This window comes from Coenobita brevimanus, chromosome 94 (assembly GCF_032717465.1).
Source record: "Coenobita brevimanus isolate Jiangsu-jjx chromosome 94, ASM3271746v2, whole genome shotgun sequence".
Classification (NCBI taxonomy): domain Eukaryota; kingdom Metazoa; phylum Arthropoda; class Malacostraca; order Decapoda; family Coenobitidae; genus Coenobita; species Coenobita brevimanus.
Genome location: NC_137047.1, coordinates 15,389,441 through 15,412,378, shown reverse-complemented (window position 1 = coordinate 15,412,378; position 22,938 = coordinate 15,389,441). Strand labels below are relative to the sequence as shown.

Genomic DNA, 22,938 nt, shown 5'->3' with positions numbered 1-22,938 from the left:
AATATCAACGTGCAGGTACAGGTGTTTCTAAATTCACTAAACTTTTCGCATACCCCTTTCAGATAAGCTACACGTTGCAAGAATAACTCATAGTAGGCTATGCTTTAGGAGTCCGTATCAGTAAAAGTTAGTTTCTGTACTCCAAGGCATTCATTTGTTTTCCAAAGATACCAGACTGAGTCATTAAACTAAATTTATTTGTGTTACGGGGTAGCCCATGGTGAACATGAGTATTTTCAGAAAATGGGTTAAAGATCAAAGTCACAAGACAACGTCAACTTTGAGTTTGCCTTGTGACTTTAATCGTTGACCTGTTCAGTACAAACGTTGAAAGTTTTGTCATGAATAGTCTGTCAACCGTTCCACCAAATTTAGTTAAAGTCGGAAAAAAATATTTGCTTTGGAATGACCGGAACTATTTTCGCGGCGGCCGAGAAAATAGTTCCGGCCTTGAGATAACGGACAAGTTTTATCCAGTCTTAAGCAAATTTGGTGAATGGGTTGCAGGTTGGCCTATAAAAAACTAGACTGTTTTCCAGAACAATAGGTTAAAGATTAAAGTCGCAAGACAAGGTCAACTTTGGGGTTTTCGTGACAGATTTGCGTTCCACCTATTCTCTTCAAACATAGTACACTTCATTACCTTAGTCAATTAAGCATTCGTCGAAACTTGATTACAATCAAATAAAAAATATTGGCTGTCTCAAGGCCGGAACTAATCTTTCGGAACCGAATCTACTGTATTCTCACGGCAGCCTTGAGTATAGTTCCGGCCTTCAGATAACAAAGAGTTTTTATCTGATTTAATTACTGCCTGCGACATGAAAATCAAAGTGAATTGGTAACGTTTTATTGTCACTAAAGAAGGAAAATTTATCAGCTGCTTTAATTTATAGGTAAAATGGTACAGTTGCACAAGATCACATACACTGAGGTCAAATGTCAACAATTATTGTGGAGAAGCCAGAGAGACGCGAGTAAACACAGTGAAGCAGAGCATGGCCAGCACGCCAGTCAGTAAGATAAATCACTCCACTCTCTCCTGCCGGCCGCACCAGGCGGTCACTACACACACACACACACACACACACACACACACACACACACACACAAATCTGCCTTCCCAGTCGTTCTAGACAGTGAGAAATAATTTTCAAACTGAATGCCAAACAAATTAAGAAAGTTTGTTGGACAAAATACACATGAAGTTTAGAAAACCGGTGTTGCCATGATTACCTGACAGGACAGAACAAGAAACTAGACATAAAAAGTATGATGGGTGCCTGACCCAAGGATAGATTGCTTTTAAATAGACCCCTCGTGGCTATATAGACGCCGCGAGCGACAAGGACTAGCTGTACTCTTAATGACTATCTACCTATTGTAGGTAAGTTTCGTTGCACCTTTTTCTTTACGATTTATTATTCCTGTTACACCTTGATATTATCTTTTATGTTACTTTAATATTTTTTGTGTCAGAATAGTTGGTCTTAGTAACATACACGTGGATCAAAAAGTGAAATATGAAAAAAAAAAAAAATCGCAAACGAAGAGGTGCTACAAGTTTCATATGTTACCTACAGTAGAATACGTTGCTTTATGAGTGTGCTGGCCTAGCCCAGGAAGATGCGTGGCGGGCGTGGCAGGGGTGGATGTGGCAGGTGTGGCTCCGGGTCCTCCTCTCGTTGCGACCCCGCCAGCTCACCCAGGGGCGGTTCTGATTTGGGAAGCCTAGGAGGGCGGCGTGGTGGTGACCTGAGTCTCATCGGTCCATTGGGTCTCACTCTTACCGGCCGCGGGAAGGCACCATGGGTGATAGGGGGAAGGGTGGGCTGGGCGGCTTGTACAGCAGAGGGATTAATTTTGGTGGCATCTTCATCATCGTGAAGGGGGTCTGCCGGAGCTTCCCAGGGTATGCCAGGTGGAGGTTCGATGTCGTCGGTGCGGTAGACGGGCAGGTCGGGGGCGTCTGGCAGCACCTCGTCCCCCTCAGCTCCCTCTCTCCGATGGTGTCCGCCGCCATAGCCCTTCTTCATGCAGCGGGTGATGTACTCCTTCTCATACTTAATGGTGGTGACCGTGACCTGGCCGATGCCGGTGACAGTGAATCTGACGGTTGTGTAGCGGTTGATGGTCTTGGTGAAGAAGACGGGACGCACCTTGGTCTCCACCTGGGTGAGGAGCGGCTTGATGACCTGCGTGATGAACACCGGATACCTGATGGTGGTATACCGCGTCTCAACCACCTTCTTCACGTGCGGTTTCGGGTTCCTCACCTCCACCTGCGGGCACACAACACAGTATTAAACAATAATAAGGGTTTCTTTAAAGTTTATACATTTGTGCTTATCGCCTGTACAATTAATTTACCGAATCCCTATTCAACCCTCAGCATTGGAATATACAATGATGTAAACGACGAGGGCGCCACTCCTAAGCTGAACAAATCTTCTGAGATTACGAAGAAGATAATAGTTATGAATTTTGTCAGGGTCAGAGGATTAAAAATTATTAAGTACCAGTCAGAATCGCGAGCCTTACACATGTCAGATACTAGGACAAAGGTTGATAAAGGTCAGTCTGGATCTCGTGGCTTCGTTCTTATCAGTTACAGCCTCCTCCTCTTAATTCAGTACGGTGGCGTCTTTTTTTTCTTTTTTCTTACATTCTTTAAACGATTTTCATTCAGCTCAGGAGAGACTTTCCGACTGACAGCAGCAGGGGTTAAATGTAACCTTCGTTCACCTCTTTGCTAATAGGGTATTCTTAGGTGAATAAAATCGTTTGATTACAGCAAAAATTAAACACAAATTATGGCATCGAGATAAAGAGGTTAAAAGGGTTTTCAGAGACAGTCAGGATTTTCTAAGTCTATTACCAGTTGCTGGACATTGTTTTTGTTAGGAACTCCCTTTAATTCGGTTACTTCTTTTTAGTTCAGTTTTGTTAGGAACTTCCTTCAATTCTGTCACTTTTTTTTTTTTCCTGTCACCAAACGATTTTATTGAGCTTAAGAAAGACTACTGATGAAGACTACACCTGATTCGTCCATTTCGCAAGTCTCTCCTAAGCTGAATTAAGAATTTGGAGGTAGTAAATATATATCATAAATACGTTATCGGAGTAAGGACGTTAAAACTCTGCAGATGGCAACCCCCTCCTATGCTGGAGAAAATCGTCCGGAGGTAGCAATAATGAGATGTTATATATATCTCCTAGACCGACCAGGTACCAAAATCTCCTGGAGTATCTTCATTTAACCACTTAACTACGATGACATAAAAAACTGGTAGGTTAGGTACAGCCTTCATTAACTTCTTTGATACGAGGGGTTACCTTTAAAAAGCCTTAGAGCTTAAACAGATCCGAGAAGTCATTTTATAGAAACAGAAATAGTAGATACCGGTATTTACGTGCAAAAACAGGCTTTCTTTGTTATGTCCTTCAGTTCTTGTACAAGGAACACACACACACACACACACACACACACACACACACACACACACACACTGGACCACCCTGACCCACCTAAACATGTTTTTAATATGCACCGTACATTAAGACCAGTTATAAAGAAGGCGTATTTTCGTATCCAGTGAAATGACATATTAACGCAGTGTCAGCGACGTGTGAATTTTCATGGAACCCAAAATCACTCATACACACGAAACACTGCTCTTCTTATAACCCAAACATTCACAGTTATGTTTTTCTTCGTGTAACCCAAACTAGAATTGCTGCATATGTAACTCAGACTCAATATTGGCTCTCACATAACCCCCCCCCTCCTCCCCCACATGCACACGTTTGACCCACCAATCGGTTTGGCCTTGATCAAGAACCAAACTCTACATTTCCGAGGCAGGCAAGAACTTAGTATATAAGCACAAAGCACCAATTCGCAAGGATTTGAGGCAATTTGACGCAGTTCCCGACTCAAGCAGATCAAAAGCACACACACCACAGACTCACTTTCTACCCAGAAGCTCCTCAATCTTCTAGTCTGTATGCCTCCGTAAACACGCTAATTATCACGAAAGTTGGGAGGAGCACACACACACACACACACACACACACACACACACACACACACACACACACACACACACACACACACACACACACACACACACATCTGCGGTTATCACGGTTTGCGGAGGGTGAGTAGTTTAAAAAGTAATATCAAATACTTCTGAGAAAGTGTTCTCTGCGGGGAACCAGAGAGATGTCCAGTATATGGTTTTGCAAATAATTTATCTGGATCATAATGAGAATGGGAGGGGCTGAGAACAAGGAGTAATAGTAGAATAAGATGAATAGAGAAATACGGTTCTATTTATTCGAGATAATGGGATGCATCCAAGCTGCTTGTATCGGCAAGTGTCTAGGATTGCGAAAAAAGATAAAAGACGACGAATATTGATAAAATTTAGAGTATTTACTGTAGGAAAATTCAGCCATTGTTCTAACGTCATAGTAAATTCTGGGGAATGGGGAGAGAGAAAACCATTCTCGCATTCCCTGATTTCCCTAAAGACGAGTAAATGGGTGGAAGAGAAGGACCCAACCCTTCAATCCTGTAGAGAAATCATATACTGTATAAATAAAACACTTACGTTATTGACAACCTCAGCCTTGCGGTCCTTGTAGATGGTGTTGTATTTGGTGATGGTCTGGGGGTCACAGGGAGAGGGTTTGTGCCCGTAGCCCCCTCCCCCTCCCCCTCCGTGTCCATACCCTCCTCCACCGTGTCCCCCACCATGGCCCCCTCCATAGCCCCCTCCTCCATGATCCTGTCCTCCTCCGTACCCCCCTCCATGCCCTCCTCCATGCCCTCCTCCATACCCCCCTCCTCCGTGTCCCCCTCCATGTCCCCCTCCATGCCCTCCTCCGTGTCCCCCTCCATGTCCCCCTCCATGCCCTCCTCCGTGTCCCCCGTCCCTGGGTATGGCCAGTTGGGGGAGTGAGGGAGTGACCATCATGAGCACCAGCAGGAGGGAACACCACCACCACCACCTGCGGCAGAGAAAACGGGCAGAGAGAAAGTTAAGATGTTATTTACAGTGGATTGTGTAACCCCTTTTTACCCCCCGACCCTCCTGCTTCCATGTCTTTTTGCTCTCTCCTTCCCTTGCTCTTTAACACCCTTTAACACTATTTTTTTAATGTGCAAAGTGACATAGAAAGAGCTTAACAAGTGTTATATTCTTCTTAGCAAATACAAAATACAGTACATATATACATACATACACACATATATATATATATATATATATATATATATATATATATATATATATATATATATATATATATATATATATATATATATATATATATATACCTTTTCTCTCCTCTTCCATCCCCGCTCATACTGTTTTGTCCCCTCTCTTTTCCATTATCTCCCACTTGTACCCTCTCCCTTCTTAATTTCCTTATACCTCCCCTTTTACCTGATTTCACTTTCTTACCTCTCCTCTATATCTCTTACTTCCACTTTCCCCCCCTCCCCACTTATCTCCTCATTTCTCTCCCCATTTAACTTCCCTCCCCCGTAACTCTCACTTTCACTCTTTTATGCCCCCCCTCCTTCCTTGTCCCCTCCCCCTCATTTTATCCCCCTTCCCCCCTCTTTACCACCCCCTCCAAGAGTTCTTCTCCTTGGCATGACTAGTAATTTCATTGTACTCTCCTAATGATGCACTATTTCTTTCTTTTCCTATTCATGAGTTGCAACACCAAGGTCCATGGTAATTATCTCAACTTTCTCTCTCTCTCTCTCTCTTTCTCTCTCTCTCTCTATAACTATTTATCTAGGAGTTAATCTCTTCAGTATGATCACGTCTCTCTTTTTTTGTTCTTGCTACCGTTAGAGAATTCTTTTCACCTTAAGGGAGACCTCTAACTAAAAAGAAGTTGGGCGGATTATTATAAAGAATAGAAAAAGCACCAGTAAAGAAAGCTGGAGCAAATGTTTACTTTCCCCTCCACAAGTCCAGTATACCAACTTGTGATAATCCTGCTTTATGTCAGTGCTAAGATGAGGAAGAAGATGATGATGATGATGGCTTACTTTCACTTAACTTCTGGTGAAGTGTTTTGCTCCCATTTTTCCTCCTTTCTTACACACTGGGCAAGCAGTTTGAACATCCACCCTTCTTCAGGGTTTTTATCTGGGAAGACAATGATGATAATGATGATGATGATGATAATGATGGTTTATGTCGATGATGATGATGAAGACGATGATTAATGATGATGATGATGATGATGATAAGATGAATTTATGGATTCTAATGCTCATATATGAGCAAAATAAATATCAGACGGATGATAATAACTTACTCCAAACTCGCACAATCTCCAGTTGGTACACAGAACAGACTATACGACTGAGATAAAAAATAAAATCTTAGAAGTTTGTTGTGCTCATAAATTATCTACATTCTTTCAGCTAAGTGAACAATCCCAACTTTTTAATCACTCAAATTTAACCTAACCAACCTAATTATTCTAAAATTATTCTTTTATTTGCACTATGTTTTTTACCCACTTAATTACATTTATGAAAGATTGTTTTACTCTCTTTTGCTTTATGTTAACCTTATTTTCATACATCTGTGTAGCTTAGAGATGAAATTTAATATCGCCTGCAATAAAATGGTCCAAATATTTTCTGAATTCAGTGAGTGGAGTTCTCCTAAAGTGTCGACAAATCAGAGTTTAAATTGCACGTGAAAGTAGCGCTGATGCTCTCCATTATCGGTATTGATATCATACTCTACTCTGCAGCTAATTCACTGCACTGGCATCACTGCACCTCACAGTCGTACACTTCACCACAACACATTACAATCCTCTCCTACTAACAACAGTATAGTAAACATAAATCATACCATTGGCTCAGGCATTTCTCAGACACTACAGGTTTTTATAGGCATATTGCAGGTGATCAGGACTGGATGTAAAGACTCTCCCTTCCAAACGCAATATACAGTCGCATCAGTTACCCTAACATACTGTGCATTTGGAAGGAAGAGTTTTACACATTTGACATGTCAGTTGCCTTGTTGTATATTTCCAAATGTTTGCGATTTAACTGAGTCAGTCGTACAACTTAAGTCGCTGTAGTTCTTCTGTCAGTCACTGAAACATTGTAAGCAAACTTTTGATAAGTGTGGCTGTTTTGAAGCTCACTAATGCCATGATAGCTCTAGGAATCAACAACCCATATAAACGACCAGAGTTTATAGGGATTATAATGGTTCGGTGAGTGACAGAAGCAGCGAAGTGGCGGAAGTTATCTCATTCTTGTGTGCCAGTATCCACCTCGCACATCACAGCCATAAATAATCTGCTGTGCGGCTCTATCATTGCTCGCACCACACGCTGTCCATGCTGTGCTTCCTTGTTTTGTGTTGTCGCTGGATTGTTAAGATTTAACTCGTACGTTGTAACCACAGATAAGCTACTAGGCTATTATTACTTGCACCATCCGATGTCCACGTTGTTCTTCTTTCCTATTACGTTTTCTCTGATATAGCGTCTTTACTTCTCACTTTGCAGCCACAAATAAGCCACCGTACTTCCATTGCTTGCATTGCCCGACTTCCTTGCCATTCTTCTTCTGTACTTTACGCTTTCTATTTACCCCACCACACACACTTCTACCACAGATATGCTAGTGAGCTATTACTTCTTACAATAATCAGCGTCCATGCTATTCTCCTTCCGTATTTTGCTTCCTGACCACTCTCAGAATAGGGCTAATCAATGTTCGTAACCTTAGTCACGTCATAATAAAAATCATCATTCTGACCATATTCCCACAGTTGTAAGTGGAGTGGGCAGGATCCAGAAAACACAGAAATGTACACACAAACGTAGGAAATGAATCATCTTTGTGACCAGCGATAATGTGCTACACATATCAGTACACTAACCACTCAGGTCTCTCTCTCTCTCTCTCTCTCTCTCTCTCTCTCTCTCTCTCTCTCTCTCTCTCTCTCTCTCTCTCTCTCTCTCACACACACACACACACACACACACACACACACACACACACACACACACACGCACCACTTCCTTATCTTTTATAAGTTAGTGCCCCTCTGTATCACTGGGATGGGAAGGATGCGGTTAGGTGGTGGGAAGGCGGTGGTTGCGGTGGGGGGTACTTATGGTATTAGCTGACGTGTGTGTGCCTCTTAGTGATACATGGATGGGTGGCTGGGGATGGGGGTGGTGATGACCCGTGGGTGCAGTTGACTAAATTAATGGAAGTGTACTCAATGAACTATGTGGGTTTTGTGGGAGGGGAAGTGGGGAGTCTGGGTGTCTGTGACTGTAATTTTGTAGGTTTGTGATAGAAGTGGGGCATTGAGTGGATGTGGTTGAATGTTAAGGGTTTGTGATTGGGGAGTTGGGCACTGGGCACTGACTGAATTTTATGAAAGTTTGTCGAATGAACTATGTAGCTTTTGTGACGGGATATACAGGGGACTGGGTAAATGTGACTGTAATATTTAGGGTTTGTGCCACCTAAAGCGGAGGACTGGGTGACTGTGGTTGAAATTTGTGAGTAATTGATTTGGGAACGTGAAAATTGGTTAGAGAAGGTTGAATAAATGGGGTGGAATAAATGAAAAATGTGTTTTTTTTGTGATAGGAGATGTGGGTGATTAGGTGTAGGTGATTGAATTTTGTGGGTGTGTGACAGAGGAGGTGGAAGGTTGAGTGTGGTTGACTGAATTTATTGAGGTGTGCTGAAGGAATTATGTGAGTTTTATGATAGTATAGGGGAAGTGGGGGACTGGATGGCTGTGGTTGAATTTTGTGGGTTTGTGGTTGGGGAAGTGGGAGACTGGGTGTAGCTGATCGAATTAATGGGTTGTGCTGAATGAACAACATGGGTATAATGACAGAGGAAATGGGGGTTGGGTAAATGTGACTGAAGTTTGTCGATTTATGGCAGGGGAGATGTTGAGCTGGGTGGATGTAAATTGAATGACTGAGATGTGTTTGAAATTGTTAGGTGCCTTTGATAGGTGTCATTGATAGGGAAGGTGGAGAGCTGGCTGGATGTGGTTGTACTTTGTGAATTCTTTGGCAGAGGAAGCAAGGAGTTTACTGGCCAAGTCTGAATTAATGATGTGTTTCCCCTTGTGTGTCAGAGACGAGTGCTTCGTTGTTTATTGATTTTTTTTTTTATATTGGGAAAGTGGAGAACTGAGTGAAATTGACTGAACTGGTAAAGTGTGTTTATCGGATAAATGAGGTGGAGAATCGTGTGATGGTGAGTGAATCAGTGGGGTGTGCTTACCGGCTGTGACTGAACTTTATGGGTTTGTGATAGGGGAAGAGAAGGACTGGGTGACAAGCAGTGAGCTGTAAATGTAAGTTTGCCCACAGGTACTAATTAATTTCCACCAATGAAGTTGGATGAAATTATACATTCACCTTTGTTTATCTGTTTGTTTGGCCACTAGATGTCTCAAAAAGTTGTTAATGGATTTCAGTGAAATTTTGTGGATATGTGGATCACGTGCCAAGGAAGAGCTGATTAAATATTAGTAGTGATCTAAATTCGAGTTCCGGTTCAGTAGTTTTTTGTTTGTTTATCCACAAGCTGTCTCAAAAAGTTACCGGTGGATATCAATAAAATTTTGTGGATATGCGGGGCATGGGCCAAGAAAAAGATGATTAAACTTTGGCGGTGATCTGAGTTGTCTGATATAGGCGTTGGAGGAGGTATGCGCTCTCTGAATGCGATTAGCTTGTTAATGAGGTGTGTTGGCGGATGTGAATGAGCTTCCCTGATTTGTTATAGGGAGAGTTTAAGTGGCTAGGATGGAATTCTTATTGTGTGCTTTTATTTATTTATTTATTTCTTAGTCCGACTTTGGACATAGACAGTGCATTAGACAGTCCGTTCCCTGAGGGTATGTACTTCCTCTACGCTCACAGATGACGCTACGCACTTTCCCGTGTCTACCTTTGGGCTCCAGTACCGTAACGTTGACTATGTACTGAAACATGGAAGTGCTGTCTCATTTTGGACTAGTGTGATGATACTTGCGGAGATGTTTTTATACCATGTCACTGAGACTAGCATACAGAATATTAGTTAAGACTTCTTTAACGAAATTCGGTTCCTCGAACTGCTTCCTTCCCCAGCCTAGTGACAATCTCACGACCTTATGGGTCAGCAGTACATTCCTCATACCACTTGACTACGATCTCTCCGAATAGTGACCGCTTGATGGATGTGATTATGCTTAGTAGGTTTGTTCTAGTGAAAGTGGAGGGCTGGATATACGGAACTGAATTAGTGAGGTTTGTTTGAATTAGTGAAGTTTGAATAAATGAACTTTGCTTGGATTACAAAGGTTTGCCTTAATAAATGAAAGCTGCTTGCATTAGATAGGTTTGCATGAATCAGTGAGGTGCACTTGACTGTTGTGAATGAAATGTGTTGGTTTGTGATAAGTGAGGTGACGAGTTGGGTGAATGAGTCAAAAACATTGGGATGTGTTTACCAGATGATGCTGACCTCCGATGTATTTTGACTGAAGGAGGTGGAGAGATGGATGTATGTGATTGAATTAGTGAGCTTTGTTTGCCGGATATTATAAGGTGGAGCATTGGGTCGATATGATTGAACTGTGGACTGTGGTCGCCCACTGTGAATGCACTGTATGTTATAAGGGAGGTGGAGAGCTGCTGTGCCGTGACTGAACAGTGTAAAATCTTGACAGAGGAACTAAACGTGGGTGTACTTCGTGAGTGTACTGTATATGACTGAATTATGTCGGTTTCCAGTAGATGAAGTGGAGAATTGGGTGTATACGATTTAATGAGTATGGTATGCTTAATCTCTTCCATACAATGATGCACTTTTACTTTTTTCTTGTTCTTTTCGATCCAAGTTATTTAGCTTTGGATGGGTTTTTAGAATCAAAGGTTTAAGTGGAACTTTCATTAACCCAGTCGCTTCTTGGGTACTTTACTAAGCTGAATAAGTTAACCAGGTAACAGCAAGAAAGAAATATAAAATACGCACTCAGGCTGAAGGTGTTAAGTTAGTGAGATATTTTTGACAGAAGTGGATGAACCCTGCTGATCAGTGCAAGCGGAGGCGTGGGTGGCTTGTTTGATGTGAAGATAGATGATGATGGATGACTGTGGTGGTGGTGATGATGATGATGATGATGATGAAGAGGAGGAGGAGAAGGACGAGGAGGAGGATTCTGAGGTTATAATGGTGGGGTTGGTAGCGTTTATGACAGCAAAATCTAATTTAGTTAGTGATGGTAGTTATAGCAGAAGAAAAGACCTTAGTGCTAGTGCTGATAGTGGGAGTAGAGGGATAGTGATATAGAGGGTAGTGGTGACAAAGGCAGTAATGGTGTTTGTAATTAATGGTGACGGTGATAATGGTGGTGACAGAAAGACGGTGGTAGTGATAATAGTGGTAATGATAGAGGGATGATGATATGAGTAGTAGCGGAGACGGTGGCTGTGTGAGTGACAGTTGTCGTAATGGTGATGGTGAAAACGATGAGGTTGAGGGGATGGAAGGAAGGAGAGGGAGGAGAGAAGCTGAAATGGAAGGGAAAAGAGAGGGTGAGTGGGAGTGGGAGAAGAGAGGGTGAGTGAGAGGGGAAATGGAGAGAGAAGAGAGACTTAGGGAGATGGGAAGAAGAGAGCAGTGGGAGGATGGGGAGAAGAGGAAGCAGAAAGACTGAGGCATGTAAGAGGTATATCTCCATGAACTGCTTAGTAACCCGAGCTCATTAAAAATGACAGAGAGAGAGAGAGAGAGAGAGAGAGAGAGAGAGAGAGAGAGCACTGGCAAGGGGTGTAAATACCTCAACATTTCCCCAGATTCCAAGACACATCAAGGTCCCTATATTCAATTCTAGAAAAATAAATTGATGTAGATGAGACTCTCTCCCCAAATTTCACGTGATCGGCATCGGTATCGTAATCTCAGTTTTTCCCCTTAAGTAGGAGAGGGTTTAGAATTAAAACCTATCGACTGCACGGGGGTCAGAGATAGACAGTCATCTTTCGCACTGTCTAAGTCTTCTGTAATACAACACGCAATAATGTACTTTGATATCAAGGTTCCCATTTGCACTGATGGGTGTACGTGAACAAAGAGGAATCAGACGTCAGTAGAATTTGTGCATTATCTGATGTATAGCATGATCCTGAATATACATAGACATAGAGAGATAGATTGATTGACAGACAGATAGACAGATAAACATGTAGATAGGTAGATAGATAGATAGATGGATATATTTAATCCTCCATCATTTGGCTGAAATTATACTCCATCATAGACACTGAGTACATTCTGATTATCGTTTTTAGGTGTTTCCATTAAAGTGAAAGTAAATTAAGGAAATTAGAAAGAATTATGGCCTAAATTTGTGTGATTTCTGTGATTTCTATTGCCTCTCATCAAGCTGGCCAGTAGTGCGTCAGGGTAAGCGTTTTTGGTGTCCTTCGCTATGTCAGTCGAACACACACACACACACACACACACACACACACACACACACACACACACACACACACACACACACACACACACACACATTCTCTCTCTCTCTCTCTCTCTCTCTCTCTTTTCCCACCGCCATCATACACACCTGCCACACCTCCCCCTCACCACTTTCTCCTCTACCTCTGTAAATAAATCTTCAGTGCTGGTTAATAAAGCTCTTTTGGCCCTTGCAACTGCGCTGAAAAGTCGACTTTATGAACACCCTTTTATATTTTACGCTCTCTCTCTCTCTCTCTCTCTCTCTCTCTCTCTCTCATCGTACCCATTCAGTAATGTTTCTTTTACACTCAAATTTTATGATTTTATGGCCACATTAAAAAGTTCGTTTAAGATTATGGCAGAATTTGCATGATTGAATAGTACTTCCAATCATCCTCTCTCTCTCTCTCTCTCTCTCTCTCTCTCTCTCTCTCTCTCTCTCTCTCTCTCTCTCTCTCGACCAGTTTCGTTATATATATCCCATTATGTTTAAAATTACGACCAGAGTATGATGTAATGCACACAGGATTAACATTATAACTCTCTCTCTCTCTCTCTCTCTCTCTCTCTCTCTCTCTCTCTCTCTCTCTCTCTCTCTCTCTCTCTCTCTCTCTCTCTCTCTCAGGGTGAAAGGTGCCAGAAGAGAAAGGAGTCACACAGCGTTGTTCTCCCTAAGGCCCCTCCACATGCAGGTGGGAGAAAGTTTATCTCTAATTTTCTTAACTTTTCCTCACTGATTTCTTCGACAAACGTCCTGGTGGTGAGGAGAACGTGTTAAGTGTGTGTGTGTGTGTGTGTGTGTGTGTGTGTGTGTGTGTGTGTGTGTGTGTGTAGTCAGTAAAACATCACTTCCCTGTTTTGTCCAAAGGCTATTAAAGTAGACCAGACCTAACAAGTATTTTCTTAACTAATCTCGTCTCGAATCGTACGAACCGCCATGTGTTCACCAAGCCTTTACAGAACACTTATTTCGCTCTCTAAAATGTACAGTTACGGTCATTAGTTCCTTTACATTTTCTGATAATCGTGTCTCTAGCTTATGAGTTCTTCCTAAGCCATACTCTGTTCACTGTAACTTGGCCTAAATTTGCCGAGTCTTCGTCGTGAATACTGAGGTATAACGAGAGATTATATGTAGAATTCAGAGCTAGTCGCGAAAAAGTGCTATGGGGAGGATGCACAAAAGAAGTACTATGTGCTAATGAGGTGCTTGAAATATGCCGCACAAGGACGAAAATCTCTGTCAAGTTAAATTAGACAAACTATGGGTAACAGTTGAATGACTTAGAATTTCTCCTCATTAGTTCAAAACCTGTGATGTGTGAAATAAGTATCAGTAGCTGTTCACGTGTACCCTTCGTTACTGAATGTCTACAATATTCCTGCTCGTACGTATGTCCATCAGTAAAAAGCCTGTACTCGCTTTCGTGTTTCAGTAACGTATCGAAAGTGTTCACCTCTTCATATCCCTTGGGAGAAAGTGTTTAGGCCCTGCAGTACGATGACGCCATTTTCACATCATAAAAGATAAGAAACTACTACCATCAATCGCTTCATTTACGATAATTGACGATGTAGTTATATTTATTCTTGTTTCCTCCTATTTTGCACAGCTTAGGGTACATCCATCGTAGTGAAGGGGTAATGAGCCGATTTCTAGTTGGTGATGGACACTTCATAGCATCATTTCCATAGCGATTAATTCTACGTATATATTGTGTGTAATTATTGTCTTGCTATATCACTGAGATCGAGGTGTTACGAAATTAAAGACCACGAGAATGCTGTTCAAGATCAACACATCCATTTACCTTCAGACAATTACTAAATATTCAAAATAAAGGTAGCAATCATTCGGGTATTATAGTAACACCTAAATGGGAGTCTTAACGGATTATTTCATTCACTTCTAGAGCTCGGCCTTAAGTTGAATATAATCGTCTGGTGGTAGCAATAACGAAACAAGAATCGTACTTCAGAAGATACTGGAGACTCGTTCTGGCCTCTTCACTACGAGAAGACCCTTAGAAACTGTACAAAATCGTCTAATGGTAGCAAGACACCAGCGTTACAGACAGACAGATAGATATTATGCTGACCATCGCTAACAGGGGAGGGGTTTAAGCCATTATAGTTTTTGGAATATTATACTTGACTACTTGTGCATCAAAATGTTTTCATTATCTCAGTAAGGATCGTATTATTAAAACTGAGTAAGCAAAGGTGTAGGTAAACCCCTCATTTTTGGCGGTCACTTACGGAACACGTCAATTTTTCGGTATAATTAGCCTGCACCCCACATTACATGGTGAAATCAACAACGACTCGGAAAGATAAGACACGTTTTGTCATCATCATGTCGTTCAAAAATTAGCGTTACAAAAATCGGGGGCTTGACCACAACCTCCTACGTTTAGTTTAAATATGGCGTTAAGTTTACAGTGAAAGAGTTTAGTATTTCACCGCCTTCTCTCGTTACAAAGAGGCAAGGAAGAGCGTGAGCTGAGTGCGTGCTGAGTCGGAGTTGTGAGCATGAAGTTGCGGAGGTGGTGAGCATGAAGTTTAGGGGGCGCTAAGTGTTCACCCTGGAGGAACGCTCAACTCAGGGAACTTCTTGTTACGACTTACCTCCTAATGGCTGCCTCACTAAATGGCCCAGAGGACAGATTGATTTAGCAGATTTCTCAGTGCGCAATTACTTAAGTTTGCATGTTAGTATCTGCGTTATCATATCGGTGTACTTTTATTTTATTACTATCCATTCAAGCACGAAGATGTACTTTATATTTCTATACTTGCTCTCTCCAAACATTATTATCCATCCTGAGAAATGTATCTTGTAGCGAAGGGATTATGGGATGACGCTCGTGGGAAGAGCAAGTGGCTCTACTGATGCACTTAAGTTGTGTTCATTACTGGCGATACCTTAAATAATCGACCTGCCCTCTTGAATAAATGTTGAGTGTGGGTATAACTCCATGATTATTCAGCTGAGAGAGAGAGAGAGAGAGAGAGAGAGAGAGAGAGAGAGGGAGAGAGAGAGAGAGATGGCTGGACGTACTATTCAATCATGCAAATCCTGTCTTAATCTTAAACGAACTTTTTAATGTGGTCATAAAATCATAAAATCTGAGAGTGACAGAAACATTACTGAATGGGTGCGATGAGAGAGAGAGAGAGAGAGAGAGAGAGAGAGAGAGAGAGAGAGAGAGAGAGAGAGAGAGAGAGAGAGAGAGAGAGCTAATGTCACGAATCACTAAACCTGGTGAGAGGCTGCGTGACTGGGGAATCAAACATCCTCCCTTTGCTCGACAGTACTGTATCTCTCTCTGTCTCTGTCTCTCTCATGTGTACCACCAAGCAATGCCAGTCACACACACACACACACACACACACACACACTGGACCCGATATGATCCGCACAACGTTGAAAAATATACAAATAAATAAAACACACTTCTCTGACATTAAAAATCTAATCTTTCTGTAGCTACTAGGACGATTTCACTCAGCTCAGGAATCATTTTTCGAAGTCAGAGTTTTAATGAATGACCGTTTTGAAATTCGTCACCGCTTCACTACGATGAAGTTTTATTCATTATATCTAGGATACAACCAGACGATTATATTTTAACTTAGTAGGGATCTTTTGTAGTGAAGGGGTTAATGTAGGCTGCATCTAACCAAATCCAGTTCAGAAAGTCTCAGGTAAGAGGAATAAAATCGTCTGTAAATAGAACGAAATAAATAAATAAAGAAGAAGTCAACATGAATTATTAATAGAGTCAGTACTACCTCATAAGAAAAATTATCCTTTATTCCTTCGGCTGCGACTTACCCACATTGCATTTTATTTTGGCTGACGTCGGACGATTTTGCTATTCTTAAGAGATCCATAGGACACATCAGTTGTACAAAAAAATAACAGTTAATTTTTAAGGTTACTGTATTGAAATTCGTGTTCTATTCCAGCTTACGAGGAATGATTAAATTTTAAGTCATAGAAGCTTACCGAAACGAGAGACTTAAATTTCATCATCATCATCATCATCATCATCATCATCCCAGTCATATTTCCCACTAACGTAACTGGAGCAGCCATGATCCAGATAAAAGAACAATAAAATACCAAACGGGGGAGGAACCAACAATGAGCGCGAAAACAGCAGTATCTTTAGCGGATAGAGCCTCCTTAAAATTTACGGTGGGTGAGAATTGATCGTAAACAACCCACCATCAAACTTTCATGGTGTTGTGTTGCGAAAGTTTGGTCACTGCACCTCTCCCCTCGCCCCCTTTCCCCTCCCACTTCCCACCTCAGCCTGCATTCCCTACCCCACCACACCCTGCCATCCCACTACACCGCCGTTTCATTCTCCTCCTCCTCCTTCACCCTTCACTCTCACCTACCCTTGCATTTCTCCCCCTAAGCAGCTCTCTCCACTCCTTTTCACCTCTGCCCCTATTCCCTCTCCTTCTCCTCTCCCCTGCACTCATTTACACCTCTACCCATGCACCCTTTTTCACTCTTCCCTCTATTCACTCTCTTTCACGTCTCCTGTGCACTCCATTTCACCCTTCCTCTCACACTCCTTTTCACTCATCCCCCTGTACTTCCCCCTCACCCTTCTCTCGTCACCCCCCCTTCATCCTCTCCGCCCCTCCCGTGTCTCCTTCTCTCCTGTTATTCCATACCTGGCAGAGGGTGACTTTAGAGGAAACAAGCAACCTAATTTTCATCCAACTCTCGATTCCTGGAAAGAGTTCAGAAATGCTGACCTAGGTTAAAATATTTAATTTGCACAGCGCTCTCTCTCTCTCTCTCTCTCTCTCTCTCTCTCTCTCTCTCTCTCACACACACACACACACACACACACACACACACACACACACAGGCTAATATTTTTTCTCTAATGTATCTTGCTGGTTTTCATATTCTCATTTAAGAAAACAATAAATAACTTGCTAAGAAAAGTATATACACAAAACACGAGTCAAACAAACGAGTAACCTACAGTCAACATTATACCCAAATTGAAATAACCGAAACATAACAAAACCAAAACCAAAAAATCAAGGGATGACCACAGACGCATCCACACCACTGCACGTGCAGCCTTTTTATTTTATTATTATTATTACTATTTTTGCTATGAATAAAGCGGCGGCAAATATTTCCTGAAAAAAATGTGGTCGTCGTTGCAAGTGGGGATGTAAAAATATCTCCGTCTATTTTTAAACAACCACGTCAGAGCCATATTTCACCGATGTGTTCAGGTGAGAGAGTTCAGAGAAGTGAATGAGGTCAGCCTGGTGAGAGAGGTCACAAGGAACATACAGCTGAGGAGGAGAATGTTGCTCTACTTTTTAGGCGAACGATTATGAAGCTCTTACACAATATTCTGAAAACTTGGTTAGGCTCAGAAGATCATATTCTTGGTTTCGAAAGTCGTTGTTCAGTGTCTCATTACTTATCGACATGAAGCGTATTCATAATTATGTCTGCAAATGAATATATCTGTCATTGAGCTTGTGACGGTTCTAGTGTTGTGGAGATGGCTGGTGTTGAATGGATTTTCTTGCGAGTTTTGAGAAGTTCTGTACTGAGTTGGGAGGCGATTTTAAGAAGACTGAGCAGGATATTTTTGCTCGCAGTCTGCAGAAAGTTTAGTAAAGTAAGTTAATGAACTGCTTTGACACCAAGGAAGAGACTATAGTTGAGGAAATTTGGACGTGTGTTCATCATAGCACAACGAGGTCCACTGTAAAGGAACTAGTAGGGAATGCAGTTAGAAGTAAGAACTGACGAATGAATCCGTGGGCAGTAGCGAAATTTAGATTGGGAGATGTGTTCAAGAAAAGCTTCAAGGTGATATCGATCATTATTTGCATGTCAGACTCGCGGATGGAGAATTAGGCAGAGAGCCATGCATTCCTGTTAATCTTTTCATCCCGGGAATGTAACTTTTATTATATTCTTGCTGCCACAGGGCGATTATACTCGGCGTAAGAAGTGTCCCTAAGTAGCGAAGGGGTTATTTAAAACTATAATTATCTACTGATTTCTGTTCGAAAAATCTCTTCTAAGATGAATAGATTGGTGAGAGCAAGTAAAAAGCACAAAATATGTCCTCCGGCTGAAGGAGTTAAGAAGCCAGCGTGCTTCCCATGACAAGGGCTGGTAACACGATTAATGATGTAATGGAGCTGAGCTCATTAATTGCCTCTCTGCAGAGAAATATAATGATGGCAAGAAATACAGTAGGAATTGTGAGCACTGGAAGGGAGCGTCAGGGAAGGTAAGGGTGTAACATCCTACTGAGAATAGTAATGAAGGTGAATTGCCCTTCTTACTGAGTAGGTTCCACTGCTGATCAGGCAGATTTTGCAGGAATATTGCAGCAACATTTCCTGACATATAGATCTATTGATGAGGAGATGTATGTGTGGGATGATATAATTTTACTTTGGGAGCCAGTTACTTTTGGCCTTGGGTAGGTTAGTAGATAAGGAGATGGCCGAGTTCCTTAGTGCAGACAGTAAAAGGTATTTGCATTGAGCATTGTGGTTATATTACTAATGTACAAGATGAATCCACCCGGGGACATCAGCTAAAAGAATAACAGTGCTGACAAATGTCAAGAATTGTATATATGGAATTATAGATGAAAGTGATGGCATATTCTGTGATGGAATATGAAGGCATTTTGTAAGTAGGTAGAGTGATGCTGCAGATGAGAACAGCTGATATTGAACTATATTTGTCAACGATGAATTTGGTGAATAATAAAGCAATAGTTGGTTAAGGTAAAGGAATAGACCTAAAGCTATTAGAGAAATATACATCCTAGAAGAAAGAGTCAAACCAGGAACTAACTGTCATCAACCTAAACAAAGGAAAACATCTCTGTGTAGGGCAGAAGGATGACCAACTTTCACCCGAGAGTAAACAAAACCACGTGGCAAGATGCATGTGTTCATGGCTGGGGTGTGGAGGGGTTACTCGTGCTCCCTGCCACGTGCCTCGCTAAACACCATCCCATCATCTTGAATATTGTTTGTTTTCCCCTCATGCTCTTTTTTCTTGAATAGGAAAAGGTTGAAAAAAAATAGTGAAAGAAGAGGAAATCAGATAACACAGGAACAGAGCGAACGGGGAAGCATAGAAAATACTGTACAATAAATGAAGAGAGAGATGGGCCTCACGTGACACATGAGCTCGTGATGTCTGAGGTAAACAAAGAATGACGTCACTGCTCTTATTACCCCCACGATGCCTTCCCCATATAGATACTGGTTAAAGCTCATAAAGTGTGGCCGTAATTACGGTGGAATGATGGTAGTTGTGGTTCATAAACGGACAACATTGTGGGCGACATGGTGGTGTTGGTGGTAGTTTGTGGATGGTGGTGATTAAGGTAGTGAGAAATAATGTTTGTTGTAACTGTGGTCAGTGTGCTGGCGGCGGCGATGGAGTTATAGTTGTTATGCTAGTTGTTGTGGCGATGGTAGATGTGATCATGTGCTACTATTTGTAATGATGGTAGGGGTTCTTGTTGTAATGGTAATGGTAGTTTTGATGGTAGTTGCTGTGGTGACGACTGAGTGTAATGGTGGTGGGCGTGGTAGGGGTGGTTAGTGGCAGTGGGTTTTGTTATGGTGATTGTGGCTATGGTGCCATACTAATGGTTTCAATGATGTTAGTGGTGGTGGTGGTGGTGGTGGTGATGATGGTGGTGGTTGTGATGGTGGTGGTGGTTGTGATGGTGGTGGTGGTTGTGATGGTGGTGGTGGTGGTGGTTGTGATGGTGGTGGTCGTCATATGTTGTCGCTGGAGTAAATTTGGTGGAATATTTCAGGTTGTAGGCTAGTGGTAATCATGGTAGCAGCTGTGACGATGACTTAGCTATGGTAGTTGTGGTCGTTATGGTAATGGTAATAGTCATGGTAGTAGGCCTAGTAGTTACGATGATGGTGGTACTTCAGGTGGTATTGGTTTTGGTAACTTCTCTGATAATGGTAACTTATTTAGTAATGATGGAGACATTGGCGGTGGTGTGATAGTTACTGTTATTGCTTACGTTATTATCATTAGTGTTTGTCGTTATTATTACTGTTATTATTATTGTTGATATGATTAGCCGTTATTAGTAGCTGTTGATACTTTTCCCATAAATAGTAAAGAACGATGCAGTATCAGAAGAAACCATTGCTGTGTATTTGTTGAACTTCTGGCTGCTTGCACTGATTGTTGTGACTATTGCAGTGGTGGTGAGAGTGGTAGCAGTGCCTTTTGTGGGAAAATACAGGCGCTGGAATTTATGGCGTTGTTTTGGCAAGGCTTGGAGGCAGATATCGTAGCTGTAGTGGTAGTTGTGGTAGTGGCAGTGGTATGGTTGTGGTTGCAAGAATTATGGTAATGGTAGCTTCTTTTTTGCTTGCTAATCAGGAGACTCAACCCGGTCCGTTCCCCGAGTGCTCTTAAGTATCACCAGCCTTTTCACATATCACTGATTCGGCACCAATATCCACCTTACACGCATCCCAGAGCTGCCCCATTCCGGACTGGTGTGAATATATTAGCGGGGTATATATATGACATATCGCTGGGTCTTGGGAAACATCGGTAAAGACAGTGCTAATGAAACTGAAATCCACAAACTGTATAAGAGTGATGAGTGAAATAGGGAACTGGTTAGAGAAAGTGGTAGTTGTGCACGATGTAGTGCCTTGTGGTAGCAGTGTGGTTGCAAGAACAGTACAGTATTTACAGTTGTGAATGTCATACTGATTCTTAGACCAGTATTCTTGTCAGTCGAGGAAGCTCCCTAACACCTTTCTCTAACCGATTTATTTTGCTTCATACACCTTACTGTCCTCATCTGTGTTACATAAATCCTTCCAATATCGCAGCAGTCCGTATAAACCACGTACAAAAGGATATTGACCGCCCATAATCAAAAATAAGTCGCTAAGGAATAGGTGTTAGGGAGCTTCCTTAACCGAAGAGAATAGCCTTAGTCTGCAACATGAAAAACTATGGTTCTGTAAATGACTCTTGTTCATGTTGGTGTTGGAATTAACTGATGGAAATTTGAGTTCTAGGTGAGTGAAGCATGGTGACTGGTGGCATGAGTGACGGTAATTGTGGTTATCAGTACTGTGGAACCGATGATAATTATAACGTTAGAGAGAGAGAGAGAGAGAGAGAGAGAGAGAGAGAGAGAGAGAGAGAGAGAGAGAGAGAGAGAGAGAGAGAGAGAGAGAGAGAGAGAGAGAGATGACGTTGAGAGTGATGATAAAGGAAATCATACTGATGTGTAGTGAAAATATTCCATGTGTCATACGAAGGAAAGAGATACGTAAAATATTATGAAGGACTAAAGAGTGATGGAATGTACAACCATAACGATACTGGAAGATATAAAAACGTACATTATACTTCGAGATCATAAGACATACATTATAAACAATGACGTAAGATTAAAGATGTTTAGAGTGACGATATGCGAGATGAAAAAAGAAAGTATTTATAGACCCTGTGATGTTGAAAGTGGATATATATATATGTAGTAGTAGAAGCAGTAGTAGTAGTAGTAGTAGTAGTAGTGGCGGTAATAGTAGTAGTAGTAGTAGTAATAACAGTAGCAGTAGTAGGAATGTTATATTGGAAGTAATGCTGACTTTGATAAGATAAATATGATGTTGAAGGTGATAAGTAATGTTGTTCTGGAGTGATGATAGTAATAACTGTTTATGAATCTAAATGAAGGTGACTGTCTTAGTGATGATACAGAAAGTGGTTAGCTGGGTGACATTTATGAGTTAACGCAAATCATGCTGTACGCAGAGGCAGCGAAAGTGGGTGATGCTGTGTGTGATGGGTGATGACTGTGCGTTATAGATAGAATGATATAGGGATGATGGTGATGACGAGAAGTAGGATCGAAGCAGTGAGAGCGAGCGAGCGAGAGAGAGAGAGAGAGAGAGAGAGAGAGAGAGAGAAAGAGAGGGAGAGAGAGAGAGAGATTCCTTAGCCCACATTTTCCCTTTCATTGCACTTTCCTTTAATCAACTCAACCACTAAAGAGTAGAGAAAATTGCCAGAAAACCCAAGAAATTATTTGCTTATTTACTCACCTGCCATTGGCCATGTTGTCTTCAGCTGTCTTGAGAACTTTCCCCCACAACCTTCAGTAGCAAACTCGACTCGTATAAAGGGATGATTTCACTGCACTGTCGGTTCAGAGATATTAACAGTTCCTTGGCAGATCACTCTCGTAGTCACTGAACTCCTCCTAGAGCTGATTTTGTCTTTAGTTTTGTCTTTACAAGTCACTGCAAGAAGTAGGCTAGGTTTTCTTGGGCTGTGTCTGGCTTTG

At 41.8% G+C, this 22,938-nt stretch overlaps 1 protein-coding gene across 1 annotated transcript; it reads right to left on the bottom strand.

Moving 5' to 3' along the window:
- Positions 1 to 1,613: 1,613 nt before the first annotated feature.
- On the bottom strand, positions 1,614 to 22,710 carry LOC145413010 (uncharacterized). Its single transcript, XM_080282831.1, has 3 exons — positions 22,697 to 22,710; positions 4,617 to 5,016; positions 1,614 to 2,282 (listed from the first exon to the last, which is right to left on the bottom strand). Exons 1-3 carry the CDS (start codon positions 22,708 to 22,710, stop codon positions 1,614 to 1,616), a joined length of 1,083 nt encoding a protein of 360 aa, XP_080138957.1.
- Between the last annotated feature and the right edge of the window lie 228 nt (positions 22,711 to 22,938).